We start from the raw sequence: 18,870 nt of genomic DNA on the forward strand, positions 1-18,870 counted from the left end.
TCATCGAAACATCGGCCACATGAGGAGGTCGCGCGACCATTTGCGACTGGCGACTAATAAGCGACTGAACGTGACCGATGCTCACACCGGCAAGCCCGGGAGGGCGCGACCTGCAGGTCGAAATCCCGGAGGTTATCGTTCTCGGCGACAGCTCTAGATATTTTACGCAAGCTCGCGCGCACTTCGCTGTTGTCGCGTTCGGGCAGCAGCCACGGGGTTTGATTCGAGCGAAGAGGAAGACGTCGTCACTGTGCTGACGTGCTGTGCCGTGCGTGGTGTAGGCTGTGGCAGCATCCGAGGAAAAAGCGACGCTATAGTGTTCGCGCCCGTGCCGCAGTTGGCGACAGGTGGCCGGCAGAGCATTCCTGCTAGAACGCCGCCCGCGCGGCGAGGAGTAATGTGGATAGTAGATTGCAACTTCTAGTTCGCGTTGCGTGGGGACCGGTGCGTAAATTTTGTGCCTCCTTTTGCTGCTGTTGGGTTTCCTGCGAATGCTACACCGTACATTCGACACGTTGCTGGAAGTGCTGCGCCCCAGCATCACGAGGCAAGACACCAATCACATTAGTCTGCCACGGTGGAGTGGACTTTATTTGGTGCGACGCAGGCGGACGCCGGATAAAACACATACTAACGTAACTTTAGGCGCGCCGTTGATTGGTTTAGCAGTTTTGCGACCAGGGTCGCACGACCGCTGTCAGTCGCCGGTGCGAACGAGCCGTAAGTGATTGACACGAGATGCAAACGTGGTGCACCTAACAATAAAACTGAATTGAATACTCTCAAGAATTTGCAAACCCGGGCCTTCTCATGGTGTCTACAGGTGTTCAACAACAAGAACAACGACGACGACGACGATAATAATAATAATAATAATAATGATAATAATAATAATAATAATAATAATAATAATAATAATAATAATAATAATAATATTAATAATAATAATAATAATAATGCAGCGGTGGGCGAACGTTCGATTCTTCTAATAAAACTCGAATACTATTCGTATTGGAAAAAGAACTATACGGTAGTTTCGAATATTCGAAACTAGCTAAACATTTCGCAACAACCGAAAGTCTGGTTATTGTTCTCCGCCTGCTAAAACAAAGTATCGCAAATTGTCAGAAGTGTGACGACGACAACAGTTTTCGAAGCAATGCAGATACAAAATGGGATTTGTAAGCTTTATGTTTATTAATTTTTTTCGGTTTCGCGACGGAAGCCTACATGACAACCTCTGATTTCTGCCTGTCGTCTGTCAGTGTTCTTGCCCGTCTATAGTTAGGTGAAGGGGTTTTTTTTCTTTTTTTTCTTTAACGCTGCAACCAGTGATGTTTTCCTTTCAACGGTCTCTTTTACATGGATCTACGGCCCACAAGTCATTCAACAGCTTTTAATGAGTAAGCATTAGGAGTGTCAAATTGCAAAAAAAGAAAAAAAAAAGTGTGCGTGTGTACGTGCGTGTGCGCGTGGGGGGAGGGGGGGGAGGGGGTAGTGGCCACGTGGTAGCGGTCTGCTCCGGAACACCGTCAGTTGCAATTCGACCCTCGAAGAGGCAGGACGCGTGTCGAGTGAGCTCCCGAGCAACACTTGGCAATGTGGTGAACGCGGTTTAAATAATGTATCCGGGACGTCAAAGAGGTGCGACGTAATGCTAACGCATTTCTGTCGCGTTTACCGCTAAATCGCCCCCAATTTTTTTTTTTCACAACTTCTGATGTTAGTTGGGCAACCATTCCTTTAACGTTCTTGGAAAGCTTAGTAACACAGGGGCCCTCTTTTTTTTTTTTTTTTCTTGGAGAGCTTGTTTGCAACCAGGCTCTTATGTAATTGTTTTGAGAGTCTATTCGTCCAGTTCTTTTAATGACAACGCGTGATCTTGTTCTCGTGTTTAATATTTATCCCTTACCCGTCTCTCTTGCCTTAGTCACTAGAAGCGTGGAATTTATTCATACAGAAATAAATACTCCTGCCGTAAATGCAAACGATATTTGGTACTTACTATATGTATCCGAAATATAGACATACGCCCACCTCTAATAATAATAATAACATTGTGACACCTCTCTTTCTACGTCTTCTATTTTCATAATCTGACAAATCAAACTTTTCCGTCGATCGTTCCTTAAGCTGTAGTGCTGCAGAAACCCTCGAACTGCGTTTGTTCGCAAGGCGAGCTTACACACAAAGGGGGTCCGGCTCGTGCCAAGGCTGCGTTCAGGTGACCGCCACACAATTACCGAGGAAGACGTCAACAAACACTATAGTCCCAGCTGATATTAACAGAGGTGTGTGCACAGTGACACCGGACGTGCATGTATGCACAGTACACCTGACAGCGGATGCGCGGTGTTTGCGCGAAGCGATAGATCGGTCCATGCATGCCCGCTCACTGCCGCAGTTATCACCGCGATCGATTGTCGGCTGACAAGGCAAAGCGGGAGATCGTATACGCGTGTGTTCCTGCGTGTGTGCGCATGGCAGGTAGCGATCGCACAATAGGCCAGACTGCGCCATCTTCGGCGCGGAACTTTTTTTTTTTTTTCCCTGTGACCGAGCGAATCGAACGATGCAGGTGGCTCGACGGAAGCTGTCTGGGCGGAGGAATCCGTACCAGCGAACGCAGGCACCGCACCCCCTCCAGCACTAAGTTTGCTGGAGGGGATGGATGGAGGCGGACAGAGTAGGCGGACATGTACCGCCGCGCAAAGCGTAAATGTCGCACTTTACAAAACACAATGTCTTCTTTATAGGCAGACACCTAAGCACCCCTACGCTACACTCTTCGTCACGCCCCACCGCACTTCTTTTAGACAATTCAGCGATAACTTTTACAAACGCGCGACACTGACATCAGCCGGTCACTCAGCCGTTACCCCACAGCGCCGTTCGTGCTTTTGTAGCATCTCGCTGCTCCGGCGTCATATTTATCCCGTTTGCGAAATGCGCCTCCCTACGACAAAATAGGAGGTGCGACCTCCCTGCAGGCCTGACTGCACGCTAATCACCGAAGCAACGACCACGACAACTTCGCTGTCTTAGTGCGCCGAGCCACGCAGGGAGACGACGGATGTCCATACGCGCGCAACATTCGCGCTTCGGAAGGAGAACGTTGGAGAACAAGGCGTTGCCGGAACGTTTGCGGAGTCGCGCGTTTCTTCGTTTCCTAGCTGGGTCGCCCAGCTGTCAAATTGGGTTTGAGTTTATTGAACGTCACATGGGGGGTTACATGTGGAGATAGGGTATACAGAATGAGGTCCTTTAGCGTGAACACTGCAATGGGACCTCTTGTTAAAATATGCGTAAAAATAATATAACAGAAGCAATTGCGAAATGAAGTCATACAATACAAGCTTGCAAACAGAATCAAATGCGAAATACAAGCAAACAATTCATACAAATACAGGGAGTTGGCAAGGAAAGGAAGTAACGAACACAAAAGAACTAATCAAAACTGAATAACATATACAGGCGAATAAGTGAGTAAATACGCGAAGGCATAACGAAGTGTCACAGATGCAATCAAATAGAAATTGAACCCTGATAAATCGCACGACATGAAGTAACTGTACGAACATAAATAAGAATACACGAAATTCACTCGAGAGGAGAAAGAAGTAACGACAGCGATCGTCATATAAATCAACTGCTCACGAACAGGCAAACTGAAAGGTTGAAAATAGTTAACGAGGACGAGGTTTTAGCCTCCAAGGGTACACTATACCACACTCCGATGGCGGCGTAGCTCACGGTATTTTGTTGGTAATTAGTGCGAGCCCTAGGCAGTAAAATATTACTATTGTGCGAAAAACGTGTAATATTAGAATTAGTCGTAAATTTCTCTCCTAGAATATAAAGACGACTCGGAGATGCTGTCCTAACGCGAGCAGCGATCAACCGCCTTCCTAATTAGAATGCCGCCGGTTGCCAGCAAGCTAAACAAACGCATGTCGAAGCGCCGCGCACGAAACGAAGATACAATCAAGGAAAACGTGACGGGGGAGAAAACGAGGGGGCCGAAGGTGACGGGAAGTGCGCCAAAAGACGCGGAGCACGCGATGCCCTTTTTTTTTTTCGTCTTTGTCTAATTTATTATTGTTATTGTTACTACTATTAGCTTTATTGTTGTCGTCCTTACGTAACAGCAGCTCACGGAAATCACCCACGCGAGCATTACAAACTTGTTTCGTCTCGTGTTCGCACAAACAGTCACACGATATCGCGCTATACGAATTGTGCATCTGCTACACCAACGTTGAATTCGCAATTTGGTCACTTCACGGCGAGGTACGAATTGGTAGTATTTGCTTAGAGCCTCTGCGACGTCGGTGCCTTCTTTTGTCAGCAAAATGAATAAGGCTGGGTTCTTGCTTAAATGAAAACTGTTTATTATCTGCAGAGCGTCGGCGTGAAGCGTGTTGCTGCCTTCCTCGGCCGCGTCTCTCGCTCGTCTCCCTCGATCGATCTTCTCACCACGATGCCGTCTTCCACTTCGTAGGTGGAGTTAACAGTTCCTGCTTCCGCCCGGAACTTTTGGCATTCGGCATCGGTCTCTTGAAACTCGCGAATGCGACTGTGTTTGCGCAGGAACCGTTAACTCCATCTACGAAGTGGAAGACGGCATCGTGGTGAGAAGATCGATCGAGGGAGACGAGCGAGAGACGCGGCCGAGGAAGGCAGCAACACGCTTCACGCCGACGCTCTGCAGATAATAAACAGTTTTCATTTAAGCAAGAACCCAGCCTTATTCATTTTGCTGACACTTTAATGCTGTTCGAAACGAGGCATTCTTCTCCCGGTGGCCGACACGCAGGAGGAGACTCTATACCGGGAGCCAGGCGTCAGGCTGCACAGCGCGCCGGACTCACGCGACACATCTCGTAGATGGCCGCGTGGCTACTTATTTTGGAGCAGCGAAGACAGCTCCACGACGAGGTAGTTTCTTCGCGACTGTTCGCACAGCGAGCCAATGACGCGAACATGCGCGAATTGGGCTCCGCTAAGCAGGTGAGCCACGCATTTATTGCGCTGCGAATGCATCGAACCCGCGACCTCACGCTCAGCAGCACGGCACCCTCACAGCGCCCTTCGTGAAGTGGTCCATTGCGGTTCGGTGCCAGTACAGTTGCTCACAGGCCCGCCGGCACTGCCTGCGCGAGCACTACTACCGCTGTGCGGACAACGCTCTGGTTCTGCACGAAGTCTGCACCCAGTGAAACGAACGGTGACGTGCAGACGACGCCACGATGAAACAACGGCGAGGTGCAGCGTAAACTGCGCACGAGTCGTGCAGCGCTTCCTCATTTCCTGACGCGCGCGCTCACCGACTGCTGGGGGAGGAGAGAGACCACGAACACCGGCGGGCCGGAGAGGAGGAGGCCGGCGCCCGCGACTCAATGCGCGTCCTTTCTGGCGGCGAAAGAGCGCGCGAGAGATGCCTGCCGCCGCGGCGCCAGCAGCGCGGACGCGACGGTGACAAACGGGCGAGAGCACGCGCGGTGCCGCGGGTGCTTCCACCACGGCCCGACCTTGTCTCGCCATTTTTAGTCAAGTGACGCTCGCGGAGGATCTGGCGGCGGACAGCCTGCAGGAGGCTGCTCTGACGAATCGCACTGCGCCGGATGGCGTCAGTTCGAGGAAGAGTGACAACATCCAGGACAGTCGACACGCGAGTTTTCCGACTGTACACACGCGTCGATTCCCAGACCTCAGAGACGGGCGTGCGAAATGGGGTCGACATTAACTCCCAACTTCAATACGACCGAAGTAATCTATAGTAATCAAATTAAGCGACGCCGACAGCAGTGCGCCTCTCAACAGAGCGGAATTCAAACGTTTCCGCCCTCATCCTCTGCAACCGCGCGTACCACCACTATCCATTTACAACGTCCCGTTATGTGGACAAGATTCCGCGGACACTCTAACGCAAACATCAATTAGAATATTCCAGCTCTTTTAGATTTGCTAGCTGAGGGCTCGAACGCCCCCGTTATAGAAACAGTGCGGAATTCGTTCGGAATTTGTCCGGACGAACATTCGCACATCGGATGCTTGCGTGTTGCCGCCCGAGGTATCTCGATGATGAGATGTTTCGAAGCGTATAAAAGAGTAAAAAAAAAAAAATGCACACAAGACATTCAGAAGTTGCGGCGCGTACACGCACCACCTCTCTCTCTCTCCCTTCCTCTTGAATATTTTCCCGATTTGGTGGGCGTGTTCGATCACCCTATAACACCAGACATAATGCGCGATGAACGGCAGGGAGCACGAGTCGGCAACGCCACGCTCTCTGGAAAGACCTTCAAGCGCGAGAAGAGCACATGGGGCACGCACGCTCGTATACGTTCCCCATTCCATCGAGGCCTTGTGCCCAAAGAAAAAAAGAAAAGACGGCATTAAAACCCAGTGTTGTCGCTCCGATGTTAGGAAGTTGTGTCTACACGCGCGCCGCGCCGTACAGATACGGTAACTTTCGATTTCTCCGGGAACAGCAACTCGGCGCCTGATTATTACTCAATGGCTGCGGCATATCGGTTCCGGCCGAGAGTTCGCGGATTCGACTAAACTCCCGGACTGCGACGGTTACAACAATTCATAGTAACTTATCCTTCGTTCAATACCCTATTTGCACGAGCTTTTTATTTTTTTTTTTAACTTCCGGTGTGAGAACACGCCTCGCGTTATATTCTGGTTGGTAATATGACGCGTTCGTAATATAACGCGAACGGCGACGCCGCTCTCGCGGACGATGCCAATGACGTCAGCAGCGAGAACGAGTAAATTGAGCGTGCACCCGTCCGAAATTTCACTGTAATTTGCGACGGCAGTTCGCCGTAACCACGAATAAAGCGCCCTGTGGGTCAACCGCTCTGACGCGTCGTTTCGTGCTTCATTGCGCTACCACTTCGCGCTATAATCGTAATATATAGCTTGCTTCTTTTTCTGCGAGACAAAAGTCCTCCTTCACGTTACATTCGTGGTAGCGTGATTTATGCGGAAATGCGGTAATTAATAATAAAGAACCCTCGCGGTCACAAATTAAGTGCGTTTATCCAACTATTGGTCATTTTTCAGTAAGAGCCGACCGAGTGTTCGCCTATACCACACGCAATCTGCCCAGCCAACACACGAAAGGCTCCGGGTGTAATTTATGGTCCTGCACACGCGCCGCGCCAATCGACCCTGCTTCTATCTTGCACCGAGCTGAGCGTCCCCTATTTCAAGAGCTTTCTGCTTAAGTGACGTTGGACAGCTAAGCTTCGGGAGAAGACCACCAAACCCGACGCGCTTTATAATAAGCGAAACAAAGGTCCACCGAGCTGTTTCGTTAAACTTATCGGGAAAGTCGGCCAAAGAGAGCCAGTTGGGGAAGTGAGGGCGCAGGTGCAGCAAGCTACAGGGCGCAAAACCGCAGCAAGCGCGACCACCAAACTGACCTGCGCAACCGCCGAGGCGACGGCCCTGGTGGCGGCTTTTAAACCTGCACTGCAACACACCCCGCGCGCGTCACGCTCGGCGTTGGCAAAGCGACGAATGCCGCGCAGCCAAGGTTCGGCGACCGTGGGCCTGGCGAGTCCCGACAACGCGCCACGAGATCCCCGCTCGTCGTCGCTGCCGACTGGCTTCTGCGGCGCCAGGTGCGAGCGCCCGTAACTTTTCTTTCGCTGAGCAAGCCGCAGGCGACGTTATTTTCACGAAACTGGAGCCAACAAATTGCATCCACTTGCTGCTCTATAACACGGCGAGTTGCACGCAGTGCTTGAAACACGTGGTAATGTAACTTCCAGGCGGCAATATTTGACTCACTTCAATCAATTTCGTTTTAGTTTCATTCTCTTTCCCATCCTGCAGTGCCGAAAAGGGAAATAAATATGTCAGCGCTGTTTCATTCGGCCGCTCGAACAGCGCGAAGCAGGCAGACAAATAAATAAATAAGCACGACAACTTAGCCCCCACGAACAAATAAGTACGAATGAAGTTCAAAGCAAACTGACTTGTGGCAGTACTCGTTACAAGACCTCTTTTATGATAAAAGCCCACTATAATTGCAAAATTCATTAAAACTCGTTCTTTACAACGTAACGTTGAAGGCCTTTGACGCAGTTCGATTACATATTTCTGGTGCGCTCCTTTGCATGCAACGTAAGTAACAATTATTGCAATTCGCCTGCTGCTTCGTCGCCTCGCCAACACCAGGATGCGTCTCTCTCACCTTCTCCCGGAAATGCGTCACGCGGGATCCACGCGCGCCGGCGTTTTTCTCCGAACGCCGATGGGCACAACGCGTTTGTGGCGTACATGCGGTCCACCAAGGAACAGAGGCCCGCCCCGAGCTCGCCTTCGCCTCTTCCGAGACCGCGCTTGGATGCACGCGCCATTCATAGACCCATCGTGACTTTAAGCAGGTGGAAGTGTAACACCGAAGGTTTCCTGTGGCTTCCACGCACGTTGGCGTCTCGTCAGCGTTCTTGCGAGACGCCGCCTGCACAATTTTAGATGCCGAGAAACAGGCTGCCCAGTGGGCGAAACGCAGAGCTTACAGGTTTTCGTAAATTATTAGTTAACATCGTATAAGCATAAGTATTACTGCATTTCGCAGTTCTGCCGTTTCTCCCTCTGGGTCTCGAAGGTACTAAGAAATTAAATGAAATTAGAGATGTAATGACCAATCGAATAACAAAGACCGTTAAGAATTCGATGCAGAAGTATCCGATTCGTGTTGGAAAACTTAAATATTTGCGCGCTGCACTATACTGACGAGTCGAACGAGGAATCATCGCGGTTCCGACTCGCCCCCGCACGGTTCTTCCGTGATTTGGCCAAGCGGGCGCCCCCTTCGGTCACTTCTGTTTCGCGAGCTCGCGAATGCGGTTAGGTGAAAACGAGTAACTCGGTCGAAACTCGAAGAAATGTCTGAGCAGCTTCGCTTGAAAATATCTGTTCACTGCGGGGTCACTTTTCAAGCAAGTACGCACACCCCGTTTCGCACTTGCGTGCGGAGTTGTGCTTGCCACGCCAACCCGCCTGTCGGATATCGGGCACACCGGACAAATCTGTATTCGCCCCCTCCGTGATTACAAGGGCTCGTGTTAAGACGAGGTGTGTTCGCACCGAACGGCTCTCGAGCGGATGCGGAAACGAGCTGCGACGGATTAACGTATTCTCTCACGCAAAAAAAAAAAAAAGAAAGCATTCTGGCAGTCTAAAAGTGTTTATTCATAAATATAGATCACAGACTGTAAGACACCGTCTGTTGAATACCTAGTGTCTGATAATTTCCTTATACCTTTAATAAATCACTGTACATATAGGTTGTAGTATAAGCAAGTGGGAAAAATTGTGCTGGAAAACAAAATTAGTCTGTAACTTCAGAATAGTGGCTAGCTGCGCTTGTCGGTACGAACACATTCGTTAGCACACAGTGCGAACAACGGGACACAGAAAAGAGGCACAAGACACAGGCGCTGTGTCATGTGCCTCTTTACTGTGTCCCGTTATTCGCGCTGTTTGCTAAAGAATGTAGTCCGTAACGTGTCCCCAATAATCTGCACAATGTCTATATACACGCGGCTGGTCACTGACCACGGCGTGGGCGACGAACTGGCGCGCCGTTTCTCTCTTTATGAAGACCGCAGCTAAACACAGCGTGCCTCACAGCTACTAGCCAAGAACAATGCTGCTCAACTTCGGCGACGTGGCCAGAAGCGACGAATCCAGCGTGACATGGTCCGACTTTCACGAGTATGCGGTGCGGGCCACTGGAGCATATACGAGCGCTCGCTGGTTAAACAAGTCGACAAGCCTGCTTCGCTGTAGGCCAAGTCTTGGCCACTCGATGTATAGAGCGTTTTTATCCCTTCCGGGTCTATAGGACCACCACTGCGTTTGTTCTAATTTTGGCGTCTCTGTCGCTACAGACGCCGCCCCGCCCTCAAACCAATTCTGGCCCTCGAATGACAAACAGACTTTACAGGTATAACAAGAAATGCACGTATAGACTAACAGCCTATTTCTTTCCCCGTCGAAGATTATACCAACACCTAGGGCTACGATAACTAACAAACACTACGTAAAGCAGAAAAGCCCGGTGAGCACGATGGAATCCAGTCACAACTGCGTACTTAATTCGTGCACTAACCATCTAGAATAAGGACAGTTCGTTGAACTAGTACATGTAACGTGACATCCTAACGCTCAACGTTAAAGTCACAAAGGTCAACGCGCGGGGAATTATAAAGCGCAGGCGCAATTCCTTTCTAACTGTCGGTTGTTTTCGAAATCGAAACCAACGACCTCAACCGTTTCACAATCTCAGCGTAACTTCGGAGCAGAATGTATCGCCACACTACGCCGCCGCATTCTTGCTTTTTGCCCAGTTGCTGCTTTGGCGACTGTCCAGCAACCGTATCAGCACAAAGGGTGTGTCGCGACCAATGCTTTTGCCAGTGTCGCGAAAATGCATCGCGAAGAGCTTATTGAGAACCGACTAGTTCAAGCGAAAAGATAACACAGCTGGAGTAACGCTGCTGCGCGGACTTGTCCTTATAAAGAAGCGCTGCCGCTGAGAAATCGGTGAAAGTTGCTTGGTAACTCCGGCTACCTGCAGACCCAAAACACCGACGCCCATATGCAGTGGCGAAAGTCCAAACGAGTCGTGCGTTTCGTTCCTTGCTCCACTCCCGGCAACGGAATCGTCCGCATGGAGACACTGCGCTTTCCCTCGGCCGCAACTACACTGTCGCAGTCACAGCGTCATTCTACAAGTAATCCGCCGAAGCGAGATTTGCATTCGTTGCCTCACTTGCACTATCGCTGCAAGAATTCAGCAGTACACAAACTATCTGTCCATGTCTGTTCTCCGCGTCCGCGATCAGCAATAAAGGTAATGTCTAAGCGCTCAAGGTTACAAGATGGCTCTTATAGGAAACCGACGACCTCATAAGAGGCAACCCCACTTCAAGGTAGCATTCCTTCGAACAAGCCCCTGCAAATCGGTGATGCGTAGGAAGGAATTCTTCGCGGAGACATTCCAGCGGAACGGAGAACACGGGGGGCGATATCGAGTTCGCCGGCGATCAACCTGGGCTGCGCGAGGCGGTGGGGCGGGGGAGATGTGGAACGAAGTCGGGCAGGAATAATATCCATGGGCGCGCCTGCATCACCGTCGATGAGAGAGAGGCGCTACATGGGGCGAGCAGAAGAAACTAGTCAAGTTCGCGCTCATAGAGTCGATCTCTCGCAGGAGGCGACCGCTGAAAAGGTACCGCGAAGAGAGGAAAAAAAAAAAGGAAACGCTGAGTGAGCGAGACTCCGAGCAGGGGCGGAGGCATCCGGCTATCCGCGCCGTCTGTTCTCGTTAGCAGGTCTCTCTCAAGAGAGACGCGCGGCGTTATATGGGCGTTAAGTAGTAACAGCACCAACAGACGCTCAGCACACATGTCGAGCGTTCCCTGCGAATTCTGACAGGCGACGAAGACGACAACTGACCTTTGAACTTGTACAGGCTCGACTCGTACTTCTGGAGGTTCGGGTCCTCGCAGTCGGTCGCGCGGCCAGCCATGTTCGCGGCGAATGTCTGTGAGGCAGCGGCTCACCGGTCGGAACCGTTGCCGAACCGCCGACGACGACGTCCTCCGCACTTCGTTTTCTAGGCCGGCGTGGGAGCGCCGCGTTTCTGCCGTGTAAGGACAGGCGACGCGCCGCTTGCCGATCAGCGACGACGACGTCACGCACCACACTCACACACTCGCTTCGCCCCGGCAGTCACAGCAGCGTCGCGTCACACCGACTCCTATGCGCACGCGCCACCAACGCCGACGCCGCCTCGCAAAACGCATACCAGCAGCTGCTTGCAGACGGCCATGTTCTCTATCGCGCTCAGTCAGCTCAGTTAGCAGTCACGTGCTGCCGCCACAACCATGTCGCTTTTATTAATCGCTGCCGATCGGCGCGACGCCTCGTGGCGTCGCGCACCGAAGGCGAAAGTGAGCCGAACGAACGGTCGCGTACACGCCCCGAAGCATAACGTTCTCCTCTCGCCACAGCCAACAAGGCGCGAGCCTTGCTCGCGGGAGCAGCTGGCCAACCAGGCCACACGAGCAAGACCTTCCAGAGAGGAGGGCGAACGCTCCTTCCGGACAACGCGCCGGCCGTGTCGTTTCCTAGTAACGCTCCTCAGTGGACCTCCTTCGCGTAACCGAACGACCGTACAGCCATGGGACCGCTGGCGCCATCTGTGTTCGCAAGCTGGAACAGCGGTTGACAACTGCGTCCTCGTCGTTGCCTGCTAAGCGCAAGTTTTTTGTTTACGTGGCCTTCTTTTTTTTTTCTAATCTTCTGTTTGTACGTGACCCCGTCCTTGTGTCCAGTCGGCGGACGAACTTTGCAAACGCGCGAAGGTCTCATACCGGGATTTCACTTCGTAGGGCGCAAGGTTTACGACCTCTCTAAGGATTCAAACGCACCGTTCTCGGTTTCTTTCTTCCTTTTTCGGCCGTAACGACTTTGTAAGTACTACAGCTCAGCCGAGAAAGCGGCGCCGGTCCACGGAACGGTTCAACGTGGCGTAAAAACACCTGCGCGAGGGGTCGCGCTCGCGAGCTGGAACGGTTCTTTTGAACATTTCAGCCTCGCTGCGTACTCCCCCAAACCGTAAAACTCGAATCCGCGCAGGCCGCAGCGTCGCGAAGCTCTTTTAGGCCACACATCTAGAGAGACTGCCCACCACCATGTACATGTGTCAACGTCTCACCCGTTGTCTGGTCCGCCGCTTCGAGTTCTTCGCACTTGGTTTCTCTAGAATTACTGTATGTGGCTGCGTACTGACTTGAATGGCTGTATGCTGAACATGCTACCTTTGGTAGCATATACGGTAACTCTAGCTACCGCGGATAATAGCGACACTATCGGCAGAAAGCTGAAAAGGCGGCAGACGGCCTCTACGCCGATGTAGAAAAGTATATCTTATGCGCCTTCAAAGAGAACGGATACGTTCTCTTCACGCGAAACGTTAATAGGATGGCCATAGGTTTGAGCTGACTTCTTGTTTACGTTCGTCTGTTCCTTTTTCATTGTCTTGTTTCATTGTATGCACGTTGAGAAACCGATCAGGTGGGAAGAACCGAACATTGACGTTCAAGCTCACTGCTTTGCTGGCACTCCAAATGCGCTAGTGTCGCGAGAAGAGGTCAGCAGTGCACAGAGAACATGTGACTCATCAATCGCGAAGTCCTAATTACAGGAAACGTCCGGTCTTATCGGGAGGATTGGTCCCCACTATATCACACAGCGCTCAGCCAATATACGTCCTGTTTTTCATCGTATATAGTACAATGGCAGAGCGGTATTCACTCCTAAAGCCAAACTAAGGATCTTGTGTTATTTCTCCAACGAAGTTGTAAATAACGTCAAGCGCACGTATTTTCGCAGCGGTTTGTAATATGCGTGACGACTTCTCTTTTCCTATAACCTCGATCAAGACGATCGGTTCGAATTTCTCATATGCACCGTATTAATACAATACCTTACCAGCTGCAAAGCCGCTCACTGGTCATTCTTTCAAAACCTGAAGCAACACATTAGTTTAGAACTTCTACGAATTGTGGCCTTACCTCCGATTAAACATGCGAAATAACGCGACGACGAGTAAAAGTATAGTTGCTGCCTGCCAAGTGCGCATGGGTGTTGTGCGAGGCACATTGTTGGCGGGAGTGAAGACTAGTCTTCATCCGGCGCACTGCACGGACAGTGCGGCATCGTTGGCAGAGTAATGGGAACCGCACTGCTTTACGTGCACCACACAACTGTCCTGCAGCGAATAAGGCGACGCAAGTGCACCACTGAAAGTCCAGGTGAAACTGCATGGCGACCGCCGAGCACATTTCATTGCCTTACGATATCTCATTTATCCAACTACGTATTGCACAACTTGTATATGTAACATACAGAATATTCAGCGATATCATATTATTATTCTTTTGCTACATTTAATATCTCGCAGAAATGCTTGTGGCACCGGACAGTCCTCACTGAAAATCGCATACCGTTCCACACCTGTTGGCGAGCGCACTGGACCAGTCCTGAAAAGTGGCATATTTCGTTTTCTTTCTTTCTTTCTTTCTTTCTTTCTTTCTTTCTTTCTTTCTTTCTTTCTTTCTTTCTTTTCTCTTCGTGGATAATTTCAGCTCGAGTTGGTAAAATGTTAGCACATCTCCTAAGACTGACTCGCTGTACTAATTGTTGTAATTTGAATGGTTGAAGAGAACACTACGATCAAAACACAGCCAGAAAACACCATCATTCACCACGAAACAGGCGGTCTCAAACTTCGCCGGGCGCAGCTATATCATGGCAAGTGGGGAGACCTCGGTACGAAAGGGGTACTCAATCGATTCACTCCCCAGCGGCGCAGACTTTGAAGCGCGCGTTTATAATTTATAACACCTCGCGGACATTTCAATAAAGCATCCGCAGGTGGAGCAGCAATGGGCTGCCGAATCCCAACGCTACCCTGCTAATAGCCCGCGTGTTCTGGGCACCTGCGGACACTGGAACACCAACTGAATACTGCGTCGTTCAGCAGCGCAGGCACAAAGGCCCTTCCAATTAAACCGCCCGCCCGTTCGCGCTCCACGCAATTTCGCAGATGGGTATAGTTTTGGCCGTGCGTTATACACGTTTAAAATGACACTCAAACAGTAACGCTAAATCACCTAAGACCGGTATTGTATAACTTGCAAAGTAATTTCTCATTTATTTCTATGTATGAATGGGGCCGATCGATAATCAGCTGATAAAGTGACGGCCAATCTTTCAGTTTTCAATTTCACTTTAAAATTTCCACGGCACCGGTAATGCAAATATGACGTCACGAATTTCAGGGTATACATTCGCAGTTGATTTAACGGCGGCGTTGCTAACTGGCCTCCACACATGCTCAAGCCACACGTAATCTACTTAGCATTCGGCTTAGAATTAGCCACTACGGTGCCCCTTTAACTAAAGTTGCACGTTCGTCTTGTTGGTATATCGTGATGGAGGCTGATGATGACTGTGACCCCCCGCAATAAATACTCGTTGTCGAAAGTTAGAGCCAAACGTGTGTCGTATGTGTTTTTCTTTTGTCCCGTTTCTGATGCGCTACGCCTTCTGCCCGTTTAACGCCGAGTGGTACTTGGCTGTTCCGTACACCAGAATAAACTAAAATTAGTTGTAAGTGGCGATGGTGAACTGGAAAGGTCGATTTCCTCACGATGATGACGGACGACTTCGAATGTCATCCCCTTGAAAAACGGACCGCCGACATGTACTCACCTGGCATGCTTGAGATAATCGGCCCCCTTACTATATCTATTGCAAGCTAGCATTTTACCTATATATATATATATATATATATATATATATATATATATATATATATATATATATATATATATATATATTGCTTTTTTCCGCCAACGCTGAATACCGAAATGTCCGGCTATACCGATAACTGGCGATAACGTCCGTTTCGCCCTCTCAGTACAGATGGCGTCACCATTAAATCGGCCTCATTCGGTCCAGCATCTTTGCTGCTGATTTATTTTCGACGAAGCAAGCAGCTACCAGAATATTAATATTAGGTATAATATTGCGTACTTCGCGTTTCTCGAAAAACTGTTAACTAGCGCAGCGCTTTTTCTCCTATCGTACCCGATTCGACATCAATCTGCCTTCTCAGCGCAGTTATCCCACGCTTCCGAGTTGGAGTTGTGGCTTTCAGCACATTTATGAAAAACTCGGCGACTTAATTTGGCAGCCCGGCGGGCCCGGCTCGCCAGAGTCCCAGCCGTCTCACTCGATCCCCCTACAGGCGCAGCGAATGCAATCGCCGTCGGCGCAGCGTTTGCCGACCGAGGTGCGCTCATGCGTCGCCGTGTATCGCGAGCTCTGCCCCTCTAGAAACGTGCAGCGCTGTGGAGTCGTCTACGAAGCACAGCGCACGAGGCGTTTAGTTGTGCGCAACAGAAAGTAGTAGTGTGTGGCAGAGCTACCATGCACGTGCACGCACTGAAATAGGGCAGCAGTAGTAGCATGGCCTCCGAAGAACGAGCACAGGGAAATCGATTAAGCAATGAACAGCTTCCGTCGCACAGTGCCGCGATTAAACCACGGAACAGACTGCGCGGCGCGAAGATATCTGCGTCGTCGTCGTCGTCTGCTTGAAGAGACGATGGAGCGCGAAACTGCAGGAAAGCCGACATATAGCAGCGCATAAGAACAATGTGCGCGATAGTATAGACTCGCCCTTCTGATTGGCTGATCATGTGTGAGGTCGTACAGTTTCACAAAATGAAATTATGCGCTAGGGCGCGCTAAAGCGTTCAGCGCAAAAAAAAAAAAGAAATGCTGCAAGGCAGCAGGCAGAAACAAAAAAATGAAAAAGAAAAAGAAACACGCGCTCAATAAGCACTCACATTTGATATCGCTTTAAAGCAATTCCGGACGCCGTAAGCGACATATGGCGGCAGAAACTGCTAAGAAACCGAACGCGGCACACGTCATTGTCTTTTCAACCGTTACACGTGCACGCATCTTGGCTTCCCAAACGATGCATAGTTTAAGCGAAACACACCTGGAGGCACAGCATATACAGACCACGCGTCAGCTAATCAATGTCGGGCTTACTAACGCATTGTGTTCCGCCAGGGCGTACGCTTCAAAGCTCACAGTCGTCGCCGTTTATAATTTGATGCAGCACGCGTCCGAGCTAGGCAACAGTGAAGTATACGTGAAGAGGTGAGCTGCGGTAGCGTGAGGTCATAGTGCGCGGTCGAGAAGACCTCGTTCGTACGAAGTTATTTACTAGAGGCAAAACGCTACCTTACATTTTAGCGTCGAAATAAGAAGCCGAGCTTCGACACCGCTGCACGGAATTAAGACAGGGCTAAGCTTCCGAAACGCCGCACCGCGCTTCGGCGAGAAAGCGGGTAGCGACAGAGAAGAAGAACGTCGGACCACGCCGGTCGTGACGCGCCCCGTGTACGCCGCACCCTCGGCAAGATCACGGAAGACTGACTTGCTTCGAGGCAGGCCTCACCTCCTTCTTCTCTCTTTGGTGCTTAAAAGTGGATCGACCAATCGCGGCGCGATTGGGTCGCCACACGCTTTCGCGTCACGACGGTGGGTACAAGTGTTCTCGCACGTTTCGCCGCTCCGATGCTGCTGCTCCACCTCTTCCGATGATGCATGCATGAGAGCTCTCGCTTTTCGCTTAGTTTGGGCCACTGCGTTCGGCTTCGATTCCTGGGAGGCAATATACGTTCTTTTTTTTTTTCCCTTCTTCTTTAGTGATTCGACGGGAGACTGGCCCAAACGCAAACATGCCCGCCTTGGCAAACCGTGAATTCTGTAACACGTGCGGGCCAAATACGTCCCTGCAGGTGATCGGAAGTAGGTCGTGTTCGGCTCGTATAAGTACGAGAGAGAAACGAGTGCGTACATTTATTATCGGGTATTCTGACTTCACCGGACTAAAAATATAGCGGCTGTCTCCTTAAAGAGAGACAGAGAGAGAGAAACAAAGCGAAGGCGTAGAAGCAAACCACAAGGTCCGGTTTGCTACCCTGCACGCGGGAACAATGGATTTAAGAGAGACAAGAACCGAGAAAGACGATCGACCATAGAAACCAGAACCGGCGCACAAAATTGAAGTGGCGCACGTCACTATCAGGCTGTGTCATGACAGTTTTTTAGCCTAGGCAGCTATCCGGACTAAGAATGGAAATATGAGCGAGTTGGAATAGATCCATCATTTACTGCGCAAAAGGACGGCGGCAGGCAAGAAAAAGGGACGACACGAGCGTTGCTTTGCAGCTGACGATCTACCAGAAACACAGGGCGGTTAAGTATACAAGACAACAAGTGCAGCAGATCCAACGAGTTGGAATCTACATACAGCGAAGCTTTGTGTCAGCGCATAAAGAGTCGAAACACGGGTCAGTGTTTATTGAATATCCGCACAAAGTGACACGGAAGGCTCTATGCAGGCACTGTAGAGATGCCAGTGCAAGACCGCCGCCGCTGCTGCGGATTGGTGGATGTTATGAGGATGGATGTTATGAGCGTCCCCTTTGGAACGGGGCGGTGGGTTGCGTTGCGCCGCCAAGCTCGGACGTAGATAGCGCTCGCGCTCGCCTCACGGACGGACGGACGGACGGACGGACGATGGATGGATGGATGGTAATAGCTGTGGCAGACATCTTCCCCGCCGACGTGATGGTCTGCTCGCACCGACGACCCACGACGTGTCGAATCTATCAAGGACGGAAAGGAGGCGAAAGTCGACGAGGACAGCAGTGGTGAAGGACCCGCCGAAGCGAACAACAAGGCATTTTGACAATGAGGGCATTTAACAATCAGCATATGCAGAGTGTCCCAGCTAACTTTAGCCAGATTAAAAATATGCAAATGCCACGTAGCTGGACAGAACAACGGTAATGTTGCTTGCCGTTGCTTGGAGATACTAAAACTATTTTTTTTCATTCCGCCTAATTAGGGAAGTAGTCTTAATTCATTAACCAACTTCTCAAATATTATAATTAGATTAGAAGGGTTAATGACAAAATTGTAGAGCGACATGATAAACTACCGATAGAGTTTTCTGTTCCTCAATATATCCTACATAAACGTGTTTTTCCGAGCGTGAAAGAAGCTCGCAAATGCACGCAAAATTGCTGCGCGACTGGCTGCTCGAGGCACTTTGCGTGTATTTGCGGGCTTACATATATATGCGCTCTTCTAAGCGGCAGGAAGTGTGTCGAGTGAGCTCCGGAACAGCACACCTTGTGGCGAACGCGGTTTAAATCATACATCCAGGACCTCCGAGAA

General features: G+C 50.4%; 1 protein-coding gene across 9 annotated transcripts in view; it reads right to left on the bottom strand.

Annotated features, from left to right (window-relative positions):
* Positions 1-18,870, bottom strand: part of shot (dystonin-like protein short stop) — a 306,414-nt gene that overhangs the window by 254,029 nt on the left and 33,515 nt on the right. The window contains exon 1 of one of the 9 annotated variants that reach the window (XM_055068484.2): positions 11,491-11,850. The exons of the other annotated variants lie outside the window; for them this stretch is intronic. Coding sequence (XP_054924459.1) covers positions 11,491-11,563 — 73 coding nt within the window. The 5' untranslated portion in view covers positions 11,564-11,850. Of the gene's footprint in view, positions 1-11,490; positions 11,851-18,870 lie in introns of those variants that run through there. 9 annotated transcript variants of the gene reach the window in all.

This window comes from Dermacentor andersoni, chromosome 9 (genome assembly GCF_023375885.2).
Source record: "Dermacentor andersoni chromosome 9, qqDerAnde1_hic_scaffold, whole genome shotgun sequence".
Lineage (NCBI taxonomy): Eukaryota > Metazoa > Arthropoda > Arachnida > Ixodida > Ixodidae > Dermacentor > Dermacentor andersoni.